Source organism: Anastrepha obliqua, chromosome 2 (assembly GCF_027943255.1).
Source record: "Anastrepha obliqua isolate idAnaObli1 chromosome 2, idAnaObli1_1.0, whole genome shotgun sequence".
Lineage (NCBI taxonomy): Eukaryota > Metazoa > Arthropoda > Insecta > Diptera > Tephritidae > Anastrepha > Anastrepha obliqua.
Window position 1 is genome coordinate 112,631,342 of NC_072893.1, and position 25,948 is coordinate 112,657,289.

General features: G+C 40.1%; 2 protein-coding genes and 1 long non-coding RNA gene across 4 annotated transcripts; all 3 read left to right on the forward strand.

Moving 5' to 3' along the window:
* Nucleotides 1-326: 326 nt before the first annotated feature.
* LOC129239388 (uncharacterized) lies at nucleotides 327-24,695 on the forward strand. Of its 2 annotated transcripts, none has more exons than XM_054874854.1 (2): nucleotides 327-413; nucleotides 24,371-24,695. In XM_054874854.1, the coding sequence occupies exons 1-2, from the start codon at nucleotides 374-376 to the stop codon at nucleotides 24,634-24,636; spliced, it is 306 nt and encodes a 101-aa protein (XP_054730829.1). In that variant the 5' UTR covers nucleotides 327-373; the 3' UTR covers nucleotides 24,637-24,695. The 2 variants fall into 2 exon arrangements, with proteins under 2 accessions (XP_054730829.1, XP_054730828.1); XM_054874853.1 differs by lacking the exon at nucleotides 327-413 and adding an exon at nucleotides 24,194-24,303.
* Nucleotides 11,423-11,830, forward strand: LOC129239390 (uncharacterized). Its single transcript, XR_008581837.1, has 2 exons — nucleotides 11,423-11,533; nucleotides 11,619-11,830. It is a non-coding gene; the product is annotated as an uncharacterized LOC129239390 (long non-coding RNA).
* Nucleotides 14,215-16,517, forward strand: LOC129239389 (uncharacterized). The gene is made up of 3 exons (XM_054874855.1): nucleotides 14,215-14,701; nucleotides 14,761-14,881; nucleotides 16,231-16,517. The coding sequence occupies exons 1-3, from the start codon at nucleotides 14,215-14,217 to the stop codon at nucleotides 16,505-16,507; spliced, it is 885 nt and encodes a 294-aa protein (XP_054730830.1). The 3' UTR covers nucleotides 16,508-16,517.
* Nucleotides 24,696-25,948: the final 1,253 nt, after the last annotated feature.

Genomic DNA, 25,948 nt, shown 5'->3' on the forward strand with positions numbered 1-25,948 from the left:
AAATATATATTAAGAGCGCATGACTTACTTGACTTTGTAATAAGTCAAAGCAAACGACTTTGGAACAATAAACTCTAAAATCATTTTCTTAGAAGTAGATGTTTTTTTTTTATTTTTCTACTGTTTACTTTCATGTTGCAATAAAAAGCGATAATTACAAACCCGCGTCTAGTAATTTAACGATACCACGATTTCATTTATATGCGAGCGAGTGTTCCTATACTCGTCTCAAATTCGTGCCGCAGGATTTTATGATAAAAAACTTCAGTACTTCAGTAGTTTTGGGCTACCAGGTTTACTATATATGTAAGCCCTTTACTGTGGAAGTTTCTTCAGACATTCCTAAATTGTATTAGCAGTCGTGTATTACAAAATGTTGAGGAAATTCCTTTGCTTGTTTGTGCTGATTAGTGGTACAATCTCGACTTTATACAATCAATAAGAAATATATCGACTATAATTATGAATAATTTCTAATTACAGTAATCGCCTTCATCAGCGAATTGCCAAGCGCCGATTGCAACTCTATTACTCCCCCCACAGATACTACAACAGAGCCTGCAGGTGCTGCAGATGCAGATTCATTAGACGCTGATGCAGATTTATTAGATGGAGATTCATTAGATTATGCTCCACTAATGCTTTTTATACATCGTACTTACTTCAAATATAATATATAATATTCTTACCAGACTAATTTTATTACTGTTTTAACTTAGGAAGATATTATCTGGGTTGAACAAATTGTAAATTTTCTAAAAAAATGTAGAGGTGCTGCAATCGGGAAACCAACAGGACTTGAGACTTTCGTGGGTATGAGATGACATATCAATAAGAAGGAACTCAGAGACGAAGAGCTAAAGCTATGGAATTCAAGTTGGCACCAAACTGTGTGGGGTACAGTAAGCAAAGTTCTCAGCGGGAGGGTATAATCAGAAGAGATTTAAACATCTCTTAAGCCTCCCTAAGGACAAACTGACAATGGCATTCTGGCATTCTTACCGGCCATTACAGACTGCGCAATCATCAGTGTTTCATAAATTGGCTTCCGCAGCCTTCCATTACTCTTCGTTTTCGAGTTCTGCATGAGAGCCTCTGGGCTCCTCTTCATGATAAAGCGTTAGCACTCAAGAAACGCGATGATAAACATTTGGAATGTAGTATCAAAGTGTTTTCCTGTGATGCTTGAATTTGTAGAAGTACGATTTAAAACATCCATATTCGCTCAAAAATCGCGAGAAGTGAAAATTCTCCTCTTAGTCTAAATCGTTAAATCAGATACGCTTCGCTGGAACCAACGATCGTTCGAGGGTTTCTTTTTTTTTTTTTGTTTTTTTTTTTTTTGTCTTTCTCGGATACTTCTTTGGCTTCCTGCCGCACAGCTCAGGGCACTTATTGGATAATTAAGCTGCGTCTTAAGCCAAGATGTTTATGGACCGAGATGCTTCCTGCTACAATTTTGGAAATTTAATGGCCTGGAGTCCCATGACTATATGCATCCTGCGTCTATTGTACTGAGGCTATAGGAGTTTCGAAATATCACACGAAAAAATGAAGTTCCATCTAATCTGTGCTTTCCTGAGAAATAAGTTGTGCAATTTCTCTTTAACAACAATCATTCTGCATGCTTGTAGACTCGCAAAGTCTTCTGCCTGAAAAGCACTAGCAGTATTTGGCAATTTTAAGGGGTAGATAAATTGGCTGATTTAGAGAAAACTCCTGTTTCAACTCCCGATTCAATTTTTTAGGCATTAGTGAAGACAGAGGTAACACCCTCGGTGCAGATTTCCCTTTCGTTCCAATCCTGCCTACTTGAAAAGATTGCCCTGGCACGACCCTCAAACTCCAATTTATGGATAGAGAGATCTGTGCGAAGTTCAGTGTCTGCTGATAAGAATGTGGACTGTATCTAACCTATTGGTTATAGATATTTTTCTCATATTTGTAGTGAGTAGAGTACCTCAGGGAAATATGCTTGAAAGATGATGGGGATGTGCGCCATTACATAATACTTATATAGGTATGTATGTGAATCTTCAACCTCCAATCGGCTAAGTTTGGAATGAAACTCAACTAAGCGGTCCGTCTTCATTTTACAAAAGCGACGCCCCATCTGATTAAGCTTCGGTGACTTTGGAAACCTTAGTCAGCGATTGGAATTACGAGCCAATCTCGATTGGTCGAGGCGTCGCCTGACAACACCTGTGGCTATGAGACGCCCCCAACATCTAAATAAAGAAAATGTTGTTTCAGCTGAAACTAATGGAAGAATTTTCTTCAATCACACAATATGCAGCACTATGGTATGAAAATCAGTATTTTAGTAGAATCAAGAATACTGGTACGAACACAGATAACGTACACAGTATAACCAAAAGCACTGAACATACCTTAAATTTAACGAAACAAGTTAATCTCCGACTACGACCCGATATTTTATGCTCTAGATGTGGCTGTGCCCCTTGTAGCCAAATGGGTTGGTATGGGACTACCATTCGGAAGTGCTCGGGTTCAAATCTCGGAGATGAAAAATCAAATGATGGAGGATATTTCTCGCTGCATGCAATGGCAAACCTCCTAGTGTATTTCTGCCATGAAATAAGCTCCTTATACAAGGTGGCTGATGAATTTTGCTACATTAAGAAACTCAAATAACTTTTTTTTATTATTTTCATTTATTTTTTTTTCAAGTTGAAGGTCATTAAATATATTAAATGTAGCTTAACTAGTTTTAAAAATAATTGAATTTAAATGCCCCCCATGCTCCTTGACACAAGTGCGGCATCTTAGTAAAAAGTTGTTCATTGCTGCTTTGAGAGTTGCGACAGGAATAGCCGCAATTGTTGCCCGAATGGATTGTTTTAGTTCATCCAAATTTGTTGGCTTTGTTTTATAAACTTCTTGTTTACATAAGCCCCACAAGAAAAAGTCAGGTGCAGTAAGGTCAGGCGACCTGGGGGGCCAACGAAATTCGGAGTTTCTTGAAATCAGTTTATTGGGAAATTTTCGTCGCAACTCTGTCATAACAGTCTGGGCTATGTGAGACGTTGCCCCATCTTGTTGAAACCACACAGAGTTGAAAGGAATTCTCTTTCGGCGTAGTTCTGGATAGAAAAATTCTTTCAGCATTTTCAAATAACGGTCTCCAGTAACCGTAACGGTGTGACCATTTTCTTCAAAAAAATAAGGCCCGACAATACAGCGTGAAGAAACCGCACACCACACTGTCACGCGAAGAGGATGCAATTCCGTCTCGTGGAGTATCTGTGGGTTAGAAGTACTCCATATTCGACAATTTTGTTTGTTCACATTGCCGTTTAAATCGAAATGAGCCTCATCAGACATGAAAAGGCAGTTTAACATGTTTTGGTCTTCTTCCACCATTTGCAGGATCTTCTGGCAAAATTCCAAGCGAATCGGCAAGTCTGCTGCATTCAATTTGTTAACCATTTGAATTTTGTAGGGAAATAAGTCTAAATCTTTGTGCATTATTGTTTGCAAAGACTGTCGGCTGACACCAAGTTGAGCAGATAAGCTTCTTGTTGAAACCCTTGGATTGATTTGTATAGCTGCAGCTACAGCACCGATCGTTTCCTCCGTCCGAACTGGTGGGTTTCGATGATAAGGCCTTCTTGCGACTGTTCCTTGCTCAGCAAAATTATTCACCAGTCTCATTATGGTCCATCTGCTCGGGGGATCGCCGCCAAACATCCGCCTGTACTCTCTCTGTACCAAAACTACGGACTCCAGTGCGTGATAGCGGCGGACTATCCAAATTCTTGTTTGCGTGTCCCAGTTATCCATTTTAATAAATTTTAAAGATCAATCTGCAAATTAAAACAAAAATGGAACAGATAACTTAAAAAGAAAAAAAGTTATTCAATTTTTTTTTGGTAGCGGCTTTCATCAGCCACCCTGTAAAACAAAAAACATCTGCCATTCGTAGGCGGCGTAATACTGTAGGTCCGTTCATTTGTGGAGAATATCAAGACGCAAATACGAGGATTAGCTTGGCCAAACATCCAAAAGAGGTATAAGTGTCAATTATATGCATACAGTGTACTCTCTGCTAACGGACACCTTTCTTAAGCGGACACTTCCCATAAGCGAACACTTTTTTCAGTACATAATACAAATCCTAAAGAATTTTTTTTAATTTTTTGCTCTTGGGCGAGCAACCCTCTAATATTAACTTTTTTACACTTTTCTCATAAGCGGACTCCCCCTATAAGTGGACAAATGTATCAGTCGCTTAAGTGTCCGCTTTAAAGAGAGTACACTGCATATACTTGTTTGGTCGTTAATGGAATCCCAAGCGGGAGGAGGAAATAAGCTCCGTTGTATCATAGTCTCCAACAGCCCAGTAAACCCACAGTTACTCACTGAGGCGGGCAGAAATCTGTGAGGTGCAACGCTAAAATACTACCGACTGCAAACATGGACGATGGATGGATGCTATCCCGGATTGGTCAGCGAGATTTTATGTATCCATATTAAATTTATTGCAAATCTTTGTTTTCGTTAGAGTTAAGAATTTGATTTTTAATTGTGTAATTTGGTGCGTCTTGGTGTGCTGGTCTCAAAACTAGTGTCAAGACTGGTTCTTTCTAGGTGTCGATTCTGCATCGATTCGACGACTTCAAGAGGTCTGGCCATAGAAGGCGTTGGTTTGATTTGGACTCCTGTGGAGTAGCCAAGTATTTCGTGAAAGAACAAAACAGGAAATTAGCGATCTTTCTCCTAAAACTTAGGAAACGCTGGTGGCTGTAATCGCAGGGCACAACGCCTGTGGCAAGCATATGGCTACCATGGGAATCATCGGCTACCCAATATGCCTATTATGTCGTGAAAATGAGGGCATCGCAAAAAATTTTCTCTGTAGCTGTCCGCCGTTTTCTAGATTCAGTCTTAGGCTGTTAGGCTACGATGTACTGAGTATGGATAAAATCATACTCTTCCTCTTCCGGATCTCTTAAGATTCATGAATGAACCCAAAAGGTTTGCGGAAGAGTGACCAAGAACCAATTTTTGCATCCATATTGTAACTGTTCTGTGTTTGTATCTACCCTGTCTCTCTCTTCTTTCTAGTGTAATCTAACCGGGTGTAGTACAATGGTCTTCCTGACTGAGGGCTTGGACTTGGCCAACCCCTCACAAATCTAATCTAATCGAATCTAATCCAAAAATACTGAGTCTTGCAAAATAACATAATATGATAAAAAGTAAAAAAATATAGATAAATAGATCAGAAGCCCACAAGGAAGATTCACTGATAGTATGTATTCTTAAATATCGAGGATCCTTCCGACAGTGGAAGCGAAGTTATTGCGTCTAAAGTGTCGGTATGTTTGTGTCATCGGTACAAAAATGAGTTTCTAAGAAAGAGCTAATATCAAATTTGGTTTTAAAATCGGTAAAACGTGTACCGAAACATTTGAATTTATGGAAAAAGCTTATGGCGATGATTGTCTATCTCGTGCCAGAGTTCATGAGTGGTTTACACGTTTCAGAGATGGTTGTGAAGACATAAATAACATCGAACAGATCGTTCAAAATCAGTAATCACCGAACACTCCATCGAAATTGTTCGTAAATTTATCAAAAACGAATCTGATGAACTACATCATCAGCATAATGAGGTTAACACAACCGCGGACTAGTCACCGTTCGTAGTCCACAATCACTCACCACTCCCCCATCCCTTCCCTTCCTCCCCCTTCTCTGTCCTTAAATGGTATCACAAAGGACGAACCAAACTATTTCGTCCAAGTGGGCCCTACTCTCTGGGCAACCATTATAACCTAACCTAACCTATCAAAAACGAACCGAAATCACCTGCTAATATGGCTATGCAAGATGACGTTGCTCAACACCAGCAGCGCCGTCAGAATGGGGAAGGACCTCTCCGAGCCGTTTGATATCAAACGAGGTTTCAGACAGGGTGACTCGCTGTCGTGTAACTTCTTTAAGCTGATGTTGGAGAGCATCGTACGAGCCGCAGAACTTAATCGCTCAGGCGCAATTTTTTATAAGAGCGTATAATTGCTGGCGCATGCCGATGATATTGACAGCATCGGCCTTAACAACCGCGCTGTTAGTTCTGCCTTTTCCAAACTGGATAAAGAGACAAAGCGAATGGGTCTGGTGGTGAAGGAGGACAAAACGAAGTACCTCCTGTCATCAAACAAACAGTCGGCGCACTCGCGTATCGGCACCCACGTCACTGTTGACAGCTATGATTCCGAGGTTGTAAAGGACTTCGTTTATTTAGGAACCAGCATTAACACCGATAACAATGTCAGCCTTGAAATCCAACGTAGAATCTCTCTTGGCAACAAGTGCTACTTTGGACTAAGTAGGCAACTGAGCAGTAAAGTCCTCTCTCGACGAACAAAACTAACACTCTACAAGACTCTCATCATGCCCGTCCTATGGCGCAGAAGCGTGGGCGATGACAACATCCGATGAAGCGACGTTTGGAGTGTTCGAGAGAAAGATTCTACGTAAGATTTTTGGACCTTTTCACGTTGCCAATGGCGAATATCGCAGACGATGCAACGATGAGCTGTATGAGCTTTACGACGACATAGACATAGCGCAGCGAATAAAGATCCAGCGGCTACGTTGGCTGGGTCATGTCGTCCGAATGTATACAAACGCTCCGGCTCTGAAAGTATTCGATGCGGTACCAGCTGGTGGTAGCAGAGGAAGAGGAAGGCCTTGGTGTGTCCAATTGGCGCCGGTTAGCACGAGAAAGAAACGACTGGCGCGCTTTGTTAAACTCGGCCAAAATCGCGTAAGCGGTTATCGCGCCAATTAAGAAGAAGAACCGAAATCACCGTTGAAATTTATGGAATCGGAGTTGAATGTCTCGAAAACATCGATTTATCGCATTTTAACTCATCATTTGGGCTTACGAAAAGTCTGTGCACGTTTCATTCCGCACAAGTTAACTAAGAACCAAAAATTCCTCAGAATTCAACATTGGAAAGACTTTAGGTCTGAGAGGCGAGAAAAGACGAGAACTTCCTTTACAACATTGTAACTGCATCCAGCACCCAATTGATTAATTAATTTTGATTAATTAAACTTGAAGTTATCAGAACAAAGCTCCTGTCGTTTCTACTTTGGCTCAGTTTTGTTTATTTTGGACTTCAATTTGTAATTCGTGTTCTTGATAAATCCGTTGTATTGGTAGTAAAGCTGAATTGTTTTGAAAAATATAATTTATGTTCCGATTTGCAACAGATCTGGACATATATTAACCCGTTAGTTAGCACTGCTGACGACTAAGATGAGGCAAAGGTTTTGTGAGAGATCATCGGGCTGAAACCCACTACCTGCACGTTCACTTAGACTGGAGCCATCTATGACATTAGCTGGAGGAGACGTGACGCCTTTCCATTCATTCCTCTCTGGTATTCTTGTGGTAAATTTGTTGTCGAAATAGAAAATAGTGGTGTAATCTGCTCTAACAGTCGCAAGTTTTTGCAAACTGCATCAAGGTTTTTTGAGTATCCATTAGCTGAATTGCTTTGCAACTAGTCTGCAGTTTGCCACGTGTAATCTCTGAAATATGGAAAAAACATCGTGAATATGAAAAAAAGCATTAAGAGGGCATGATTTACACGACTTTGTAATAAATGCAACCAAACGACTTTAGAAGAATAAATAAAAAAAAAACACGTTTGCTTAAAACTCCATTTATTTTATTATCTTGTGCCTAGAATTATATTGCAATAGTTAAATAAATAATTTAAAAAATTGTGTGTAGTAATTTGCATTTCATTCCATTACAATTTATGGGAATGGATGTGTAAGTACAGTAGTGGAAAATGAAGTCTGAACACTCAAAAATCAACAAAAGTTGTATTATATTTCTGAAGAGCTGAAACCTACACATGCCGAAATTGATCTGAAGAATTGATATATACGAGTATGCGAAATTCCAAAAAAAAAATATAGAGTATTTGGTGGAAATTGCAATTTATTTATAAAACGAACTTTCAAAGTTCTTAATAACCTTTATTTAAAATATTTTAAAGTAATAATTTTACTGCTTGGTAATTCAAATTAATTTGTGGAAAAATTATAACATTTACTATATTCTAACTTGAGTACAATTAGGTTAAAGTGCCTACCTAGTCCAAAGTAGCACTTGTTGGCAAGAGAGATTCTACGTTGGATTTCAAGGCTGACATTGTTATCGGTGTTAATACTGGTTCCTCAATAAACGAAGTCTTTTACAACCTCGAATTTATAACTGTCAACAGTGACGTTGGTACCGATAGGCTAGTGCACCGACTGTTTGTTTGAAGACAGGAGGTACTTCGTTTTGTCTTCCTTCACCATCAGACCCATTCGCTTTGCCTCTTTATCCAGTTTGAAGAAGGCAGAACTATCATCGCGGTTGTTAAGGCCGATGATGTCGATATCATCTTTCAAAGCCGTACTAGTTTTGTGGGGATACCAAATTCAGACATCGCGGCATACAGATAACTCCTGTTCGTACTGTCGAATGCAGCTTTGAAATCGAGGAAAAGATGGTGTTTGTCGATTCTCCTTTCATGGGGTTTTTCCAAGATTTGGCCTATTGTGAATATTTGGCTAATGGTAGACTTTCCAGGTCTAAAGCCACACTGATAGGGTCCAATCAGTTGGTTGACGGTGGGCTTCAGCCTTTCACACAATACGCCTTTTAGGCGATATTTAGAAGACTAATCCTGCGGTAACTGGCACAGATTGCAGGATCGCCCTTCTTATGTATTTGGTAATGATCCGAGTCGATGTTTCTCCGATCGTACGTACATCTAATACACTAGAAGCGTGTCTTGAATCTGTTAGAACATGATCGATTTGGTTACGGGCCCCGGCGAAGTCGATCAGCCTCTGTCCGTTATTGGATGTTTCGTTGTACAGGTTGAATTTTCCGACTGTTGGGACCAAAAATTCTCTCCTTGCTCACCCTGGCATTGAAGTCGCCAAGCACGATTTTATGTCGTGGCGGGGGCAGCGCTCATAGGAACGTTCCAAGCGCTCATAGAAGGAATCTTTAGTCGCATCGACCTTCTCTCCCGTCGGGGCGTGGACGCAAATTAGCGAGATGCTTTGATGCGGATTATTGCGAGACGCTTGTCCACCGGAGAGAACGACAGTATTTGGCGACGAAGTCTCTCTCTCACAACAAATCCGACACCGAATTTGCGCTTCTTTACGTGGCAGCTGTAGTAGACGTCGCAAGGTCCTATGTTTTTCTTGCCGTGACCCGTCCATCGCATTTCTTGAATGGCAGTAATGTCAGCCTTTACTCTCACGAGGACATCAACCAGCTGGGCAGAGGCACCTTCCCCATTAAGAGGCCGGACATTCCAGGTGTACACCCTTAAATCGTATTCCTTATTTCGTTTACAGGGGTCGTCATCAGTAAAGGAAATTCACATCCAAAGCTTTGTATATATTTTCATTGGGGGCTATTTTTAAGTGGCGGGTCCCAAACCCAACGCACAACCAGCTATCCTGGACTACTTGCCTTGTCAGGTTAGCTCACTCCCAAATGGGTGTTCGGAAACTACCCAGAGGGTACTTGGGCTAATCCCGGACGTTGTGAGCTGCTTGGACCATGTGCAGAAGAATCGTCCTGGCCACTCCCAAGTGAATGGCGATAAGTAACTTTCCCCACTCCCGTGGACTTCTACACATGGAACCATCTTGCTACAAAGATCAGTCTGTGCAATAACAATCAATGGATTCAGACCATGTCCTAGGGAGGCTCTGAACGCACTGACACACGTTATTCCGGTAGATCTACATATCAAAAATATAGCACCCATGAGTACATTTAGATTAAATGAAGCGGGTTGCTGGAAGGAAAAACTCATTTCCAAGCCAGTCTATTACTGCGACAAACCCAGTACACCATACTTCGAAGAGGACTGACTACATCGTTCCGACGATAACATTCAATAGAAATTTTGCCACTCTCTTTCCATCTAGGAAGGAGATTCTCGCTAAACAACTTCGAGACTACAGTCTATACAGATGTGATGTAAAATGGATTGTGTTGTTGGAGCTGGTTTATATTCTCATTGACTTAAAATTGAAAAATCTATGCGTCCCCCTAATGCTTGCAGTGTCTTTCAGGAGGAAGTACTGGCAATTGGGGAAGCTTGTAGGCTACTAATCGCAGATCCCTCTTTTAAGGGCAATACCGCTATTCTTTGGGAAAGCCAAGCTGCAGTCCAGGCACCGGATTGGACGAGAACAACCTCCAAACTGGTGGAACAAGGCAGGAATAGCCTTACCACTTTGAGTGAAAACCATAAAGTTACCTTAATCTGGGTCCCGGGACATCGGAGCATTGAAGGTAATGAAAAAGCAGATGAACTGGCAAGAAGGGATCTGCCATGAATAACGGTCTGGTAGAATCGATATTTACACCATTAGGTGTAGTCACGAATACAATTTCCTAAACTACCTCCGAATCGCGGATTATACATGGAGAGACCAGACGAAATGCAAAATTAGCAGAGCGTTATGGCCCACAACCTTAAGCAATCGCCTACATTGATAAACATGAAACGACGGGACGCCTGGAGACTAACGGCAGTCATAACCAAAATGAGCATCCGTCACAACACATACTGTCGCAATTGCAAACAACCGGAGAAAAAGGAAACAATCTTCTATTTCCTCTATGAATGTCCTGCCCTATGGGGCAGAATGTTAACCCTGGGCAAATCGCTGTTCGAGAGTCTCGAACAACTGTCTGGCTTAGATGTCAACAACCGCATAAGGTTCCTAAACCGCACAGACTGGATATAGCCATGCTGCAAATATGTAACTGTTAAACAAGTTGGTAACGCAGGTGTGGCAATGAAATGGTGCGGAAGCGCTAGTTGGATTCTAGACGAAGCACCACTTAGGCCAACCAATCATTTGGTGTTTCGATCCCAGGCAAACGAATTGTTATAATCCCGAAAACCGATTATATGTTCATCACAAAACTTTCCTTAAGTATTACTAATGCAAATGTCTGTCTTTTTATGTTGATGCGAAGAATTTTTAATATTTATTGGAAGACTTTTTTCTTAAATTTTTTCTGGATATCTTAAGTTTACAAAAGCAGTAAAAACAATATATTCGAAAATTTATTTCAGTAAACATAAAGAGACATTTTTCATATTTTTGCAAAAACATTAAACATTTTTTTCAAACAATTTTTTTCTAACTTTGTATATTTCTTGGAAATAATTTATTTTCATGAAAACTTCACATAGCAAATTTCATTACTTTTCATTTTAACGGTACCCTTATTTTTAACTGTGTCTACGTTTTTAATTTTAACTATGCACGTTTTAAAAACATGCCGCATGATTTTATCATAAAAATAATTGCGTCGCGAGCTTTTGGTCACTGGGTTTCATATATAAACCCCTTACTGCGAAAATTTCTGCAGCAGTAGCGTAAGCAGTCGTGTTGAAAGTAAAAACTAAAATGTTGAAGAAAATTCTTTACTTGTTTGCGCTGATTAGTGGTACAGTGTCAATTTTATATAATTATTAAGAAATCCTTTTAAATATTGTATATAGACTATAATTATAAATAATTTTCTATTGCAGTAATTGGCCTCATCAGCGAATTGCCAAGCGCCAATGCCAATCCTCCACCAGTTGATATTATACGAGTTGGATTGGATTATATATATACACAATAGTCAACACTATTGCTTATTTTCCTGGAAAGTCTTATGAAAAACTTATAATTCAAATTTCAAAAGCAAATTGTAAATGCAACTATTTTCTTCAAATATATAATATTCATGTCAGCATAATTGCATTGCTGTTTCTTATTCGCGAGCACCGTTTGACGTATTCTTTGTTAAAGAAATTTTAAATTATATGAACATATTTCTGAAGCGCATATTTGAATGTATGCAAGTATGTATGTACAGATTTATGTACTTAATCCGTACATAGATTTTACTTCCAAGAACAAAATAAATACATATACACATATATGAGTGAAAATCTTTGAATTAACAAAAACAGCTTACGTATCAGCCGAGCTTTGCCGTTGCATTCACTTTACCAAAAAACATTGCGCTCTCAATTTTGTGTCCTCTCCTAAATACACAATGAAGGACAGTTATGCAATATGTTAAGTGTCTCGCCGTTTCTGATTGGTCTTTGTCATAGTGTGATAATGACTCCATTCAGAAATGAGAGAATTCAAGAGCGACGTGTGGTCGACACAGAAACCAAACAAACGTAAACAACAGGAAGAACAAGCTAAAGGAAAATCTGCATTTTGAGACTTTGTTATCATTCGGTGCTCGCACAATTTATAAAGTGGCACTTCAGTTTTAATGTTTTTATTTAAAAATTCTAAATATTTACTGATTGACTCACAATCAGGTAATTGGCGCAGAAAGCTTTGTTTATTTTCTATGTGGAATTCACTCAGCAGCAACAAAGAGCGGTACTGTGGGAGGATGCCGTGTACTATATTTTAATTATAATTGACTTTACGAGTAGAGAATCAGTTTTCAACAACAACAGCACTGCCCTTACATCCTATACCTTTCTAGACATAGAAATCGAATTTAATAACGTTAGCGCTGATTCTATCCAACGGGCGTTAGTAGACTTGTATCAGCAATTACATCATCTCTGTGCTAGAAACTACGATCATTAGAGCTATTAAATCTTAATAAAACTTAATGGAGGTGGAGTATGTGTCCCAATACGATCAGTGGGATCATTCAAAGGGCGCTAGGTGAGCTTAACTCTTGGACCAAAGGCTGTGACCTAAACGCGCGCAAAACAGAACTCATGCTATTCACGACCAGAAGAAGGTACCAATTTTTACCCTACCAAATATTAACGGACAAACCCTCTCACTTTCAACCAGTTTAAAGTACTTAGGGGTAATTCTGGCCTCCAAACTTAGCTGGAAATTAAACATTGAAGAACGGGTAAAAAAAGCAGAAACCTCTTTATATGCCTCTAAACGTATGCTAGGAATAAGATGAGGCCTTCAACCCAAGTATACATTATGGTTGTATAAGGCGGTTCTATGACCAATTTTAACGTATGGCTCGATGGTTTGGTGGAAAGCTGTCGAGAGAGAATACAACATCAAATTAATTGGCAGAATACAAAGATCTTCTCTCTTCTTAATTAGCGCGATAACCGCTTACGCCTCCATTTGTGGAACAACATCAAGACCCACACCACAAATAGGAGGAGGAGATCGGCCAAACACCTAAAAAGGGTGTACGCGCCAATTATATATATATAACCGCTTACGCAATTTTGGCCAAGTTTAACAAAGCGCGCCAATCGTTTCTTTCTTGTGCTAACCGGCGCCAGTTAGACACACCAAGTGAAGTCAAGTCCTTCTCCACCTGATCTTTCCTACGCAAAGGAGGCCTTCCCCTTCCTCTGCTACCACCAGCTGGTAGCGCATCGAATACTTTTAGAGCCGGAGCGTTTGCATCCATTCGGACGACTGGATATTTATTCGCTGCGCTATGTATATGTCGTCGTAAAGCTCATACAGCTCATCGTTCCATCGTCTGCGATATTCGCCGTTGGCAACGTGCAAAGGTTCAAAAATCTTACGTAGAATCTTTCTCTCAACCACTCCAAGCGTCGCTTCATCGGATGTTGTCATCGTACAAGCTTCTGCGCCATACGTTAGGACGGGCATGATGAGATCCTTGTAGAGTGCTAGTTTTGTTAGTCGAGAAAGGACTTTACTACTCAATTGCCTACTTAGTCCAAAGTAGCACTTGTTGGTAAGAGAGATTCTTCGTTGGATTTCAAGGCTGACATTGTTATCGGTGTTAATACTGGTTCCTAAATAAACGAAGTCTTTTACAACCTCGAATTTATAACTGTCAACAGTAACGTAGGCTCCGATAGACGAGTACACCAACTGTTTGTTTGAAGACAGGAGATACTTCGTTTTGTCCTCGTTCAGCACCAGACCCATTCGCTTTGCCTCCTTATTCAGTTTGGAGAAGGCAGAACTAACAGCACGGTTGTTAAGGCCGATGAAGTCGATATAATCGGCATACGCCAGCAATTGTAAATATATCTCATAGTAATAAATTTATTTACAGATTGTGAACTTCCCACAACGAGCAAAGCGATTCCAACGCCAGGCAATACTTCTTTGCCACATAGTCTGACGGCGTTGGAAATAAAGTCTATGTGGAACTTTTCGAAAGTAATGCAAAACCTGAACACAGCGGAAAAGTGTGTGGCATTTGCGGAGGAAAATGGCCTTGTGTTGCGTTCCAGACTCTGTCGCACCCACAGGACCCACATGAAACTACAAGCTAGAGGAAACGATTCTTTGGGTACCTTTAGGTGCAGTAAGGGACAGTGGAAGAGGAAGTCAGGAGTGTCCAGAGCTACTGGAACGTGGTTCGAGCAATGCAAAATATCGCTGCCACACATTTTTTACCTTATGTATGCATTTGCGCACCGGTGGTCGCACGAAAATGTACGCTTCGAAAACTATTTGGAGGGATCCTGTCTTTCGACAGCCACCATTTGCGACTGGTATAATTACTGCCGTGAGGCGATAAGTTTATACCAGATTGACAGGCAGGAGTCGGTGGATAGGATTGGGGGTCCTGGAAAAGTCGTACAAATTGACGAAAGTAAATTTGGCAAGCGGAAGTATAATAAAGGTAATAAGTCATATTTGTAATAAAGTATGCACTTTTTTAACCAGTATGTTTAAATTTAGGAAGAAGAGTGGAAGGCCACTGGGTTCTTGGCATTATTGAGGACGGTAGTGAGGATCTCCGCCTAGAAGTATGTCGAGACAACATATGTTCCGCGGATGTGCTCATACCTTTAATTAACGGGTGATCAATTAAGAGGAGTTTTTTTCATTTGCGTTTTTTTTACAGATCGCGCGCGAGTTGTGGCAAACTGTCATCGTGGATTTGTTGAACAGCGTTTGGCATTTCATCATGGAAAGACTCACACCGCAACAACGTCTACAAATTGTTCAACTGTATTATGAAAATCAGCGTTCTGTGACAAATGTTTTTCGTGAGCTTAGACCGCATTATGGTCAACATAATCGGCCTGCCTTAAACACTATTCGACATACCATCAACAAATTTGAATCCGAATATTCATTGGTGGATAATTCCGAATGGACCGAATAGACCACGTCCAGCAAGAAGCATTGAGAATATAGCGGCAGTAGCAGAGAGTGTACGTGAAAACCGCGATGAATCGATTCGGCACCGTTCTCAGCAACTTGGACTGTCGTATGGAACAACTTGGTCAATTTTACGGAAGGATCTTCATTTAAAAGCATACAAAATACAGCTCGTACAAGAACTAAAGCCAAATGACCTTCCTGCACGTCAACGTTTTGCTGATTGGGCTCTTGAAAAGATTGAAGAAGATCCGCTGTTTTCGAGCAAAATTTTGTTCAGCGATGAGGCGCATTTCTGGCTAAATGGTTACGTCAATAAGCAAAATTGCCGTATTTGGGATGAAGAGCAACCAGAACAGGTTCAAGAGCTACCTTTACACCCAGAGAAAACAACGGTCTGGTGTGGTTTATGGGCTGGTGGAATCATCGGTCCATATTTTTTCAAAAATGATGATGGCCGCAACGTAACTGTGAATGGTGCTCGCTACAGTACCATGATATCGGACTTTTTGCTACCTGAAATTGAATCTAATGATCTCTACGACATTTGGTTTCAACAAGACGGAGCCACTTGCCATACAGCTCGTGAAACAATGACTTTATTGAGAAGTCATATCGGAGAGCAGCTGATTTCACGTTTAGGACCTGTGAGTTGGCCACCAAGATCTTGTGATATCACACCTTTGGACTTTTTTCTTTGGGGATTCGTGAAGTCCAAGGTCTATGCTGATAAACCAGCTACGATTGAAGCTCTGGAAGCCAACATTACGCGTGTTATTCACGACATACCAGTCGAAATGCTCGAACGAGTGATTGAAAATTGGACCTTCAGAATGGACCACCTTAAGCGTAGTTGCGGCCAACATTTGAATGAAGTCATATTCAAAAAGTAAATGTCAAAGAATGTCCTTTCAAATGATAAATAAAGGTTTTGAACATAATTTACATTTTTTTTTTTTTTAACTATTGAAAAAAGCACCTCATGATTGATCACCCGTTAGAAAGCACGTCAAAGAAGGCTCTATTACATACGGACTTCTGGAGAGCCTATGACTGCTTGGCTAATTATGGGTATGAGCACAAAAAAGTAAACCACAGCGACCCCGACAACCCCTTTGTGGCGGAGGATGGTACTCACACGCAAAGAATTGAGTCCCAATGGCACGTTGTCAAGAGATATTTCAATAAAGAAAACTATAACCACCCTGTTTGTTTTGCAGATGTTATAGTTGAATATTTGTGGAGAAAATCTGTGAATAAAAATCACGAAGACCCATTTGTTAAACTGATCGAAGCAATAAAATACAGTTATAAACCGTAATTTTGGCTTTTAATTACTTTATTAATATCATTGTTTTTAAGTTTAAATGAGTTGTATGTTTTTATTTTCAAAAATATTTCTCAATTTTAAATTACAGCAAAAAATACTGCAGTTTTACAATGAACCTTCCACTGAACATCCCTGCGTGCGAACTTCGTTTTCATTTCAGGTGTATGGCAACACCAATTTTTCGCTAAATTAGAGAAATTTAACATTAAATTACTTAAAAACTATAAGCCTCCGGCAGGTTCTGTTTTCAGTTTTAAGATGGGGATACACCCCTCTATCACCCCCTTTTATCCGTTTTTTTCAAAGCGATATACATTATACTAAAGTTTTCCCGGCAGTACTCTCTGAGAGCAGGAATGAGAGTTGTATGGCGAATCCTCTGGCTGTCTGTTGTAATTGCAGCTTTTCGATGTCGAACATTCTTTGCGTAGGTAGATGTAAGTTTTTTGCTGCACAGAGGCGTGTGCGCAGTTTGGCTGCAACAAGGTAATGATCCGAGTCGATGTTGGGTCCTCCGATCGTACGTACATCTAATACACTAGAAGCGTGTCTTGAATCTATCAGAACATGATCGATTTGGTTTCGTGGTTTTCGATCAGGAGACAGCCAGGTAGCTTGGTGTATCTTTTTATGTTGGAATCTGGTGCTGCAGACTATCATGTTTCGGACCCCGGCGAAGTCGATCAGCCTCTGTGCGTTATCGGATGTGGCGGGGGCAGCGCTCATAGGAACGTTCCAAGCGCTCATAGAAGGCATCTTTAGTCGCATCGACCTTCTCTTCCGTCGGGGCGTGGGCGCAAATTAGCGAGATGTTAAAAAACGAGCTTTGACTCGGATTATTGCGAGACGCTTGTCCACCGGAGAGAACGACAGTACTTGGCGACGAAGTCTCTCTCTCACAACAAATCCGACACATTCGAGGTATACACCTTTAAATCGTATTCCTTATTTCGTTTGCAGGGGTCGTCCTCAGTAAAGGAAATTCTCATCCGAGGCTTTGTATATATTTTCATTGCGGGGGGATTTTTAAGTGGCGGGTCCCAAACCCAGCGCACAACCAGCTATCCTGGAATGATTTGCCTTGTCGGGTTAGCTCGCTCCCAAACGGGTGTTCGAAAACTACCCAGAGGGTACTTGGTTCATCTCGGACGTTGTGAGCTGCCTGGATCATATGCAGAAGAATCGTCCTGGCCACTCCCAAGTGAATGGCGATCAGTAGCTTTCCCCACTCGCGTGGACTTCTACGCATGGAACCATCCTCCTACAAAGATCAGTCTGTGCAATAACAATCAATGGAATCAGACCATGTCCTAGGGAGGCTCTGAACGCACTGACACACGTTATTCCGGTAGATCTACATATCAAAAATATAGCACCCATGAGTACATTTAGGTTAAATGAAACGGGTTGCTGGAAGGAAAAACTCATGGCCAAGCCAGTCTATTACTGCGACAAACCCAGTACACCGTACTTCGAAGAGGACTGACTACATCGTTCCGACGATAACATTCAATAGAAATTTTGCCACTCTCTTTCCATCTAGGAAGGAGATTCTCGCTAAACAACTTCGACACTACAGTCTATACAGATGGCAGTAAAATGGATTATGTTGTTGGAGCTGGTATATATTCTCATTGACTTAAAATTGAAAAATCTATGCGTCCCCCTAATGCTTGCAGTGTGTTTCAGGAGGAAGTACTGGCAATTGGGGAAGCTTGTAGGCTACTAATCGCAGATCCCTCTTTTAAGGGCAATATCGCTTTTCTTTGGGAAAGCCAAGCTGCAGTCCAGGCACCGGATTGGACGACAACAACCTCTAAACTGGTGGAACATGGCAGGAATAGCCTTACCACTTTGAGTGAAAACCATAAAGTTACCTTAATCTGGGTCCCTGGACATCGGAGCATTGAAGGTAATGAAATAGCAGATGAACTGGCAAGAAGGGGATCTGCCATGAATAACGGTCTGGTAGAATCTATATTTACACCATTAGGTGTAGTCAAGAATACAATTTCCTAAACTACCTCCGAATCGCGGATTGTAGATGGAGAGACCAGACGAAATGCAAAATTAGCAGAGCGTTATGGCCCACCTACAACCTTAAGCAATCGTCAACATTGATAAACATGAAACGACGGGACGCCTGGAGACTAACGGCAGTCATAACCAAAATGAGCCTCCGTCACAACACATACTGTCACAATTGCAAACAACCGGAGAAAAAGGAAACAATCTTCTATTTCCTCTATGAATGCCCTACCCTAGGGGGCAGAATGTTAACCCTGGGCAAACCGCTGTTCGAGAGTCTCGAACAACTGTCTGGCTTAGATGGCAACAACCTGATAAGGTTCCTGAACCGCACAGACTGGATATAGCCATGCTGCAAATATGTAACTGTTAAACAAGTTGGTTACGCAGGTGTGGCAATGAAATGGTGCGGAAGCGCTAGTTGGATTTTAGACGAAGCACCATTTAAGCCAACCAATCATTTGGTGTTTCGAGCCCAGGGAAATGAACTATTATAATCCCGAAAACCGATTCTATGTTCATCACTAAACTTTCCTTAAGTATTGCTAATGCAAATGTCTGTCTTTTTATTTTGATGCGGAGAATTTTTTAATATTTATAGTATTGGAAGACTTTTTTCTTAAATTTTTTCTGGATATCTTAGGTTTACGAAAGCAGTAAAACATTTTTTTTAAAACATTTTTTCTAACCTTGTATATTTCTTGGAAATAATTTATTTTAATGAAAACTTCACATAGCAAATTTCATTACCTTTCATTTGATGCACCCATTTTAACGGTACCCTTATTTTTAACTGTGTCTACGTTTTTATTTTTAACTATGCACGTTTTAAAAACATGCCGCATGATTTTATCATAAAAATAATTGCGTCGCGAGCTTTTGGTCACTGGGTTTCATATATAAACCCCGGTCGTGTTGAAAGTTAAAAACTGAAATGTTGAAGAAATTTCTTTGCTTGTTTGCGCTGATTAGTGGTACATTGTCAATTTTATATAATTATTAAGAAATCTTTTTAAATATTGTATATAGACTATACTTATAAATAATTTAAATTACAGTAATCGCCTTCATCAGCGAGTTGCCAAGCGCCGATTCCGCCCCTAGCACTCCAAAAGGAGTTGCTGCAAAAGAACCTTCGGCAGCTGCTGCAGATGCAGATTCTCCAGACACTGATGCAGATTCATTAGATGCTGACGCAGATTCCTTAGACGCTGATGGAGATTCATTAGACGCTGATGGAGACTCTCCAGATGCTGATGCAGATTCATTAGGCGCTGATGGAGTAACGTCAAGTACTGAAGCAGATTCGTTAAACGCTGATGCAGATTCATTAAGGGCTGATGGAGATTCGTTAAACGCTGATGGAGATTCTCCAGATGCTGATGCAGACTCATTAGGCGCTGATGGAGTAACGTCAAGTACTGAAGCAGATTCATTAAACGCTGATGCAGATTCATTAAGAGCTGATGGAGATTCGTTAAACGTTGATGCAGATTCATTAGACGCTGATGGAGATTCTCCAGAGACGGATCACTCTTCACCAGGACAATGCAAGCTCTCACACATCGGCTCAAACAACTGCATTTTTGAGCACCCAAAACATCGAATTAATGGGTCATCCGCCGTATAGTCCTGACTTGGCACCGAATGACTTCTTTTTATTCCCGTACGTAAAAACAAACTGAGAGGTCAACGTTTTTCGACACCTGAAGAAGCGGTTGCGGCATTCAGAATGCATGTTTTGGAGGTACCTCATTCAGAGTGGCAAAAGAGCTTCGACAATTGGTTCAAACGCATGCAAAAGTGTATAGATCTTCATGGAGAATATTTTGTAAAACAATAAAGTGATATTCGATGATTAAAATTTGTTTTTGTTCCCTAATCCCGACATATAAAAGACTACTCGCGTATTACCCATAGAGATGACCCAGTTACTAATGCAACTATCCACCTCTAGGTCTATCAACGCCTGCTAGATGGCATCTGCACTAACATTGTTAAAGGCGCCTTCTCGTGAAGCGCTGTCTCCGTAGATTTGCCTTTAAGGTATACGTGCAAAGAGCTTCTAAGGTGTATATCCAAAAGTCTTTCAAAAGTTTTTGACAGGAAAGACGAAAGACTTATTGTTCTAGCGATTCTTCTGCCGTAGCAGTCCAAATACTATCAGGTTTTTTAACCCAAGAAGCAATTGGAAAGAACACGGCTGAGCCTAGCAGAATCCCTGGTGGATTCGATTGATGAACAAAATTCCCTCCAGCTTTCTTTTTTGACGGCCCTGATTGCCTTCTTGTACTGTCTCCGACCTTCTCTTCTTATTGGTGGAAAATAACATCAGGCAAATGACCACCACGACCACGCTTACAAGACAATATTCTTTTCATGAAATTTTCCATAACCGAATTGCAAAGTGGCTGCCCTATGTCCTCGATAGCCTCACCAATTCCATCTTTGAGGTCCTGAATTGACCCTCGGTTGTTGGCGTAGACCTTCTCTTTCATGTGACTCCAAAGAAAAAAGTCACAAGGTGTTAAATCACAAGATCTCGATGGCCAATTGTGATCACCTCTTCGAGAGATAACACGATCCGGAAACTTTTCCCGTAAAAGATCAATTGTGTGGCACGTAGCGCCGTTTTGTTGAAAATAAACGTTGTCCAAATCAACACCATGCAATTCCGGCCATAAAAACACCTGTTATTGAAAAACGCTATATAAATAGCGGCAACTGTAATATAGTAATACATAACTATCGGGTTGGGAAATAAGTTCGTACGTTTTTACCGACGACATTTATTTAAACAAAAAACAATAATTATATCAATAAGTTAATCAACTATATACTCGCCGTTGCTGTTTACACCCACTCCTTTCTTTGCTTCACATTGATGTATATTCACCATTTCTCATCTCCCGTGACGATTCGGTACAAAAAGTGCAGTTTATGACCGCATCTTGCTCGGTAGGGAGCGAGATGCTGAGAAGCAATTTGAAGGCGACTTTCTTTGTTTTTTTTTCGTTGAGCTCGTGAGGCACCCAGGCTCTCAATTTTTCGGTAAATCCCATGAATGAAGGTGATTGAGAATCGTTTTAAGATCGCAGTTCATTTTTTCCGCCAATTCGCGACTGGTTTAGCGACCGTGAGTGATTTGAGACGTTCTTCATCGAATTCAAAAGGCCTTTCGATGTCCCGCTACGGGACGTGCCATCGACGTCAAAGTCGCCATTTTTGAACTTTGCAAACCGTTTTTGTGCTGTAGATTCGTCTTTGACATCTTCTCCATACACATCGCTTATTCGGCAGCTTTTTGATCTCGATGAAAAGCAAAGAAAAGCAGATGTCGAGAATGTTGATTTTTGTCCCCTAGGCAAACCTCAATTTCTAAGGTTCAAAACTAATAAAAAATCAAATAACCCAAAAATACAATTAACATAGTTTTGTAGAGCAAAAAGATTTCTATCGACTCAATGCTTATCCCCCTGTCAAACATCAGACAAATCGTTGCAAAAGAAAACAAAATATAACAATGCTATGAACTTATTTCCCAAAGCAATAATTCCACTATATTTGCGGTAAGGTCGCATTATTTTTGAAAAATCGTATTTGTGTTCCTATTTGCCACACATTAACCCGCTAGGTAATACTTCTGACCACCAAAATGAGACACAAGTTTAGTGGGAGATCGTCGGAGTTAAACCCACTACCTACACTTTCGTTTAGATTGGAGTCATCTGTAAAATTAGCTGAAGGGCCGTCACGCCTTTCCATTCATTCCTCTCTATATATTATAGTATTCCTGTGGAAAGTTTCTTATCGAAATGGAAACTAATCATAACCGGCAGCCCGCTCTAAGAGTCCCAATTTTCCCAGAATTACATCTAGGATTTTTAATCTCCATATCTAAACTTGCTCCAGCTTAATTGCTTTGTGGCGAGTCTGAAATATGTCACGGATAATATTTCAAATATTAGAAAAAATTTCTTGAATATAAAAAGAAATAGTAAGAAAGTATTACTTTGTAATAAGCGAAAGAAAACGACGTTAGAGCAATAAATTCGAAATAAATTCTTAGAAGTAGATTTTTTTTAATATTCTGGTGCTTAAAATTATCTTGCAATAAAAAGCGATAATTACGAAAACACGTGTAATACTTTACTATAATAATATATACATATGCATATACTACTGTGGGCAAAAAGTAAGGTGAATTTGTTTGTCAAACTTCGCGGGATTAAAATTTCGCTCTAGTTATTTTTTTCATGAGTTGGTAGCACTATTAATAACATCTGAGCCAACTTTCATGTAAATGTCATTATCAGTAATATATTTCCGCTTGTGTTTACCAAACGACCAAGAGTGGATTTTTCGATTTTTACAATGTCTGATTTGATTGAGCAGAGAAGTGCCATCAAATTTTGTTTGCGGAATGAAATTTCGGCTGCGAAAACGTTTAGCATGTTGCAGAAGGCATTTGGTGATTCGACCATGTCGCAGAAAAATGGTTATAAGTGGTGCAAAGACTTCAAAGAGGGTCGAGAACGTTTATATGACTTGGAGCGCTCCGGGCGACCATCGACGTCAACAGATGACCAACACGTCAATAAAGTGAAGGAGTTGGTGCTCAAAAATCGTCGGTTGACTGTTAAAGACCTTACTGATACTCGTATGATCGGAATATCAGAAGGATCTGTGAAAACCATTTTGAAAGACCATTTGGGCCTACGAAAAGTCAAATCTCGTTTGGTACCGAAAACTCTCAATTTCTTGGAAAAAAGTCGTCGCGTTGATGTGTGTGAAACAATGCTTTCAGACTATCAAGACAAGCTCAAATGCATCATTACGGGAGATGAGACTTGGATTTATGCTTACGACCCTGAAACAACCGACCAATCAATCGAATATCGTGCTAAAAGAGAGGCCAGACCGAAGAGAGCACGTCAAAGTCGTTCAAAAATAAAGGTCATGATGACAGTTTTTTTCGATTTTCGTGGTGTGGTGCACTATGAATTCCTTCCACCTGGCCAAACTGTTAATAAGGAATATTATTTGAGCGTTATGCGTCGTTTACATGAAGCAATTCGTCTAAAAAGACCAGAATTATGGGCCAACAACTCTTGGTTCTTGCATCACGATAATGCACCGTCTCACACTGCACTCGTTCTTCGTGACCATTTCGCCAAAAATTCCACGCATATCGTTCCGCAACCACCGTATTCGCCTGATTTGGATTCCTGTGACTTCTGGATATTCCCAAAACTCAAGAGACCACTCCGGGGAACGCGTTTCGAGTCGATTGAGGTGATAAAAGCTGAATCGAAGAAGGTGCTGATGGCTATACCGGAAATGGACTATTTGGCATGTTTCGGGGATTGGAAATCCCGAATTCGAGAGGGGATTATTTTGAAGGGGATGAAATTGATTTACAAGAATAAATAAAGATTTTTCATTTTACAACCAAATTCACCTTACTTTTTGCCCACAGTAGTACATATGTACATATATGAGTTCATTTATAAAAATTATACTTCATGTGCTCATTTTATTTCTACCCAATTTTATGGGAGCGTGTATTCCTCTACACGATTCAAGTACGTGCCGCAGGATTTTATGATAAAAAACTTCAGTACTTTAGTAGTCGGCTACCAGGTTTACTATATAAGCCCTTTACTGTGGAAGCTTCTTCAGACATTCCTAAATTGTATTAGCAGTCGTGCATTACAAAATGTTGAGGAAATTCCTTTGCTTGTTTGTGCTGATTAGTTGTAAAGTCTCGATTTTATGCAATCGATTGATATATTGACTATAATTATAAATAATTTCCATTTACAGTAATCGCCTTCATCAGCGAATTGCCAAGTGCCGATTGCATTATCACTACCACTGAAAAAGGAGTTGCTGCAAAAGAACCTTCGGCAGCTGCTGCAGATGCAGATTCTCCAGACGCTGATGCAGATTCATTAGGCGCTGATGGAGTAACGTCAACTACTGTAGCAGATTCATTAGACGCTGATGGAGATTCATTAGACGCTGATGCACATTTATTAGATGGAGATTCATTAGATTATGCTCCACTAATGCTTTTTATACATGGGTAAAAAAATGTAAATGAAAGTATTAACTTAAAATATAAAATATAGATACGCGCATAATTTTATTACTGTTTTTTATTTGCGTTCATCGAGTAACGAACTCAGTAGCTAAATTAGGTGGGAGCTGTTTTGGTTACAAAAACTAAATTCCCTGAAATAATTTTTTGAACTTTATGTACTTATAAGAGAACAACAATAACGAGCAAGTAAACCATTAAAATTAGTTTTTTACGACCAAAGACACAGAAATCGTTATAATTTGATGGAAATGAAACGAATTTTTCAAAATTTCTATATTTATTTCTACTACTGGCGCGGCAGGATTCGTTCTCTGGTAGTGAAATTTTTAGGATGCTTGCGTACTCCAGCATTGTAACTGGATGCGGTATTGCTGGGACTCACACAAGTTAGGCTAAACTAACAGATTTACTTGCACACATTTTTGGGTTTAGTGTTGGACCCATTTTGGTACCACGTGAACCTAAAATCATTACTCCTCTTTAAATCCATTCGTTGATTCAAGGAACTAACTTAATATTTCTTAACCATTGAGATTTTTAATGCTTCACACGCTGGCCGCGTGGAATTTGCTGAGTTACGGTAGCCGCCGTAGCCCAATGGGTTGGTACGTGACTACCATTCGGTAGTGCGAAGGTTGGAATCTCCGTGCCTGAACCTGAAGTAATAGAAAAGGTTTTTCTCACATAGCGGTCGCCCCTCGGCAGGCAATGGCAAACTTCCGAGTGTATTTTTTCCATAAAAAATCTGTTCCTGATAAAAACCATTTGCCAGACGAGAGCAGGTGCAGAACACAAGTTCTCAACGAAACCCCAATCCTCTCATTCTGCGACGAAACCGTCTCCAAGATTCTCTGTCATCAGCCCAGCAGTTTTCACTTTACGTTCAACCAATTTTTCCTTTGAGTTATGGTGTAATTTTGACCGGCTGGACTTGAGTTGTGAAAAGTTTTATGCTTTTGTATTGCTCATATAAACACTCGAACCTGTGATGTGCTTAGTACGCAGTTTTCCAAAATACCCTTAACTTTGTCGATTTGAATGTTTTGTGATGCCAGGTTAATCTTGAATTCAGTGGATTTTGCAGACAATTTGCGTAAGTTATCAGCATTCTCCGCGTGTCAATTACACTGTGTGACAAAAAAAAAAAAAATTAAATGTACTTTTATGAACTTATGAGACCTAGCACAACTTGTGGCTATAGAAAAACTGAAAAAATGGTATAAGAGAAATTTCCAATACACCCCCAAAATCTCATTTTATGGCCATAAAACCGTTTTTCAGTAGGTTGATGTGAAGAA

Bases quoted from the DNA above. Each gene is read 5' to 3' on its own strand.
- LOC129239388 (XM_054874854.1), top strand. From the start codon at position 374: ATGTTGAGGAAATTCCTTTGCTTGTTTGTGCTGATTAGTG. The intron at 414-24,370 runs GTACAATCTCGA...TTCCATTTACAG, and splicing joins CTTGTTTGTGCTGATTAGTG to TAATCGCCTTCATCAGCGAA.
- LOC129239389 (XM_054874855.1), top strand. From the start codon at position 14,215: ATGTGGAACTTTTCGAAAGTAATGCAAAACCTGAACACAGCGGAAAAG. The intron at 14,702-14,760 runs GTAATAAGTCAT...GTTTAAATTTAG, and splicing joins CAAGCGGAAGTATAATAAAG to GAAGAAGAGTGGAAGGCCAC. The intron at 14,882-16,230 runs GTGATCAATTAA...GGACTTCTGGAG, and splicing joins CTCATACCTTTAATTAACGG to AGCCTATGACTGCTTGGCTA.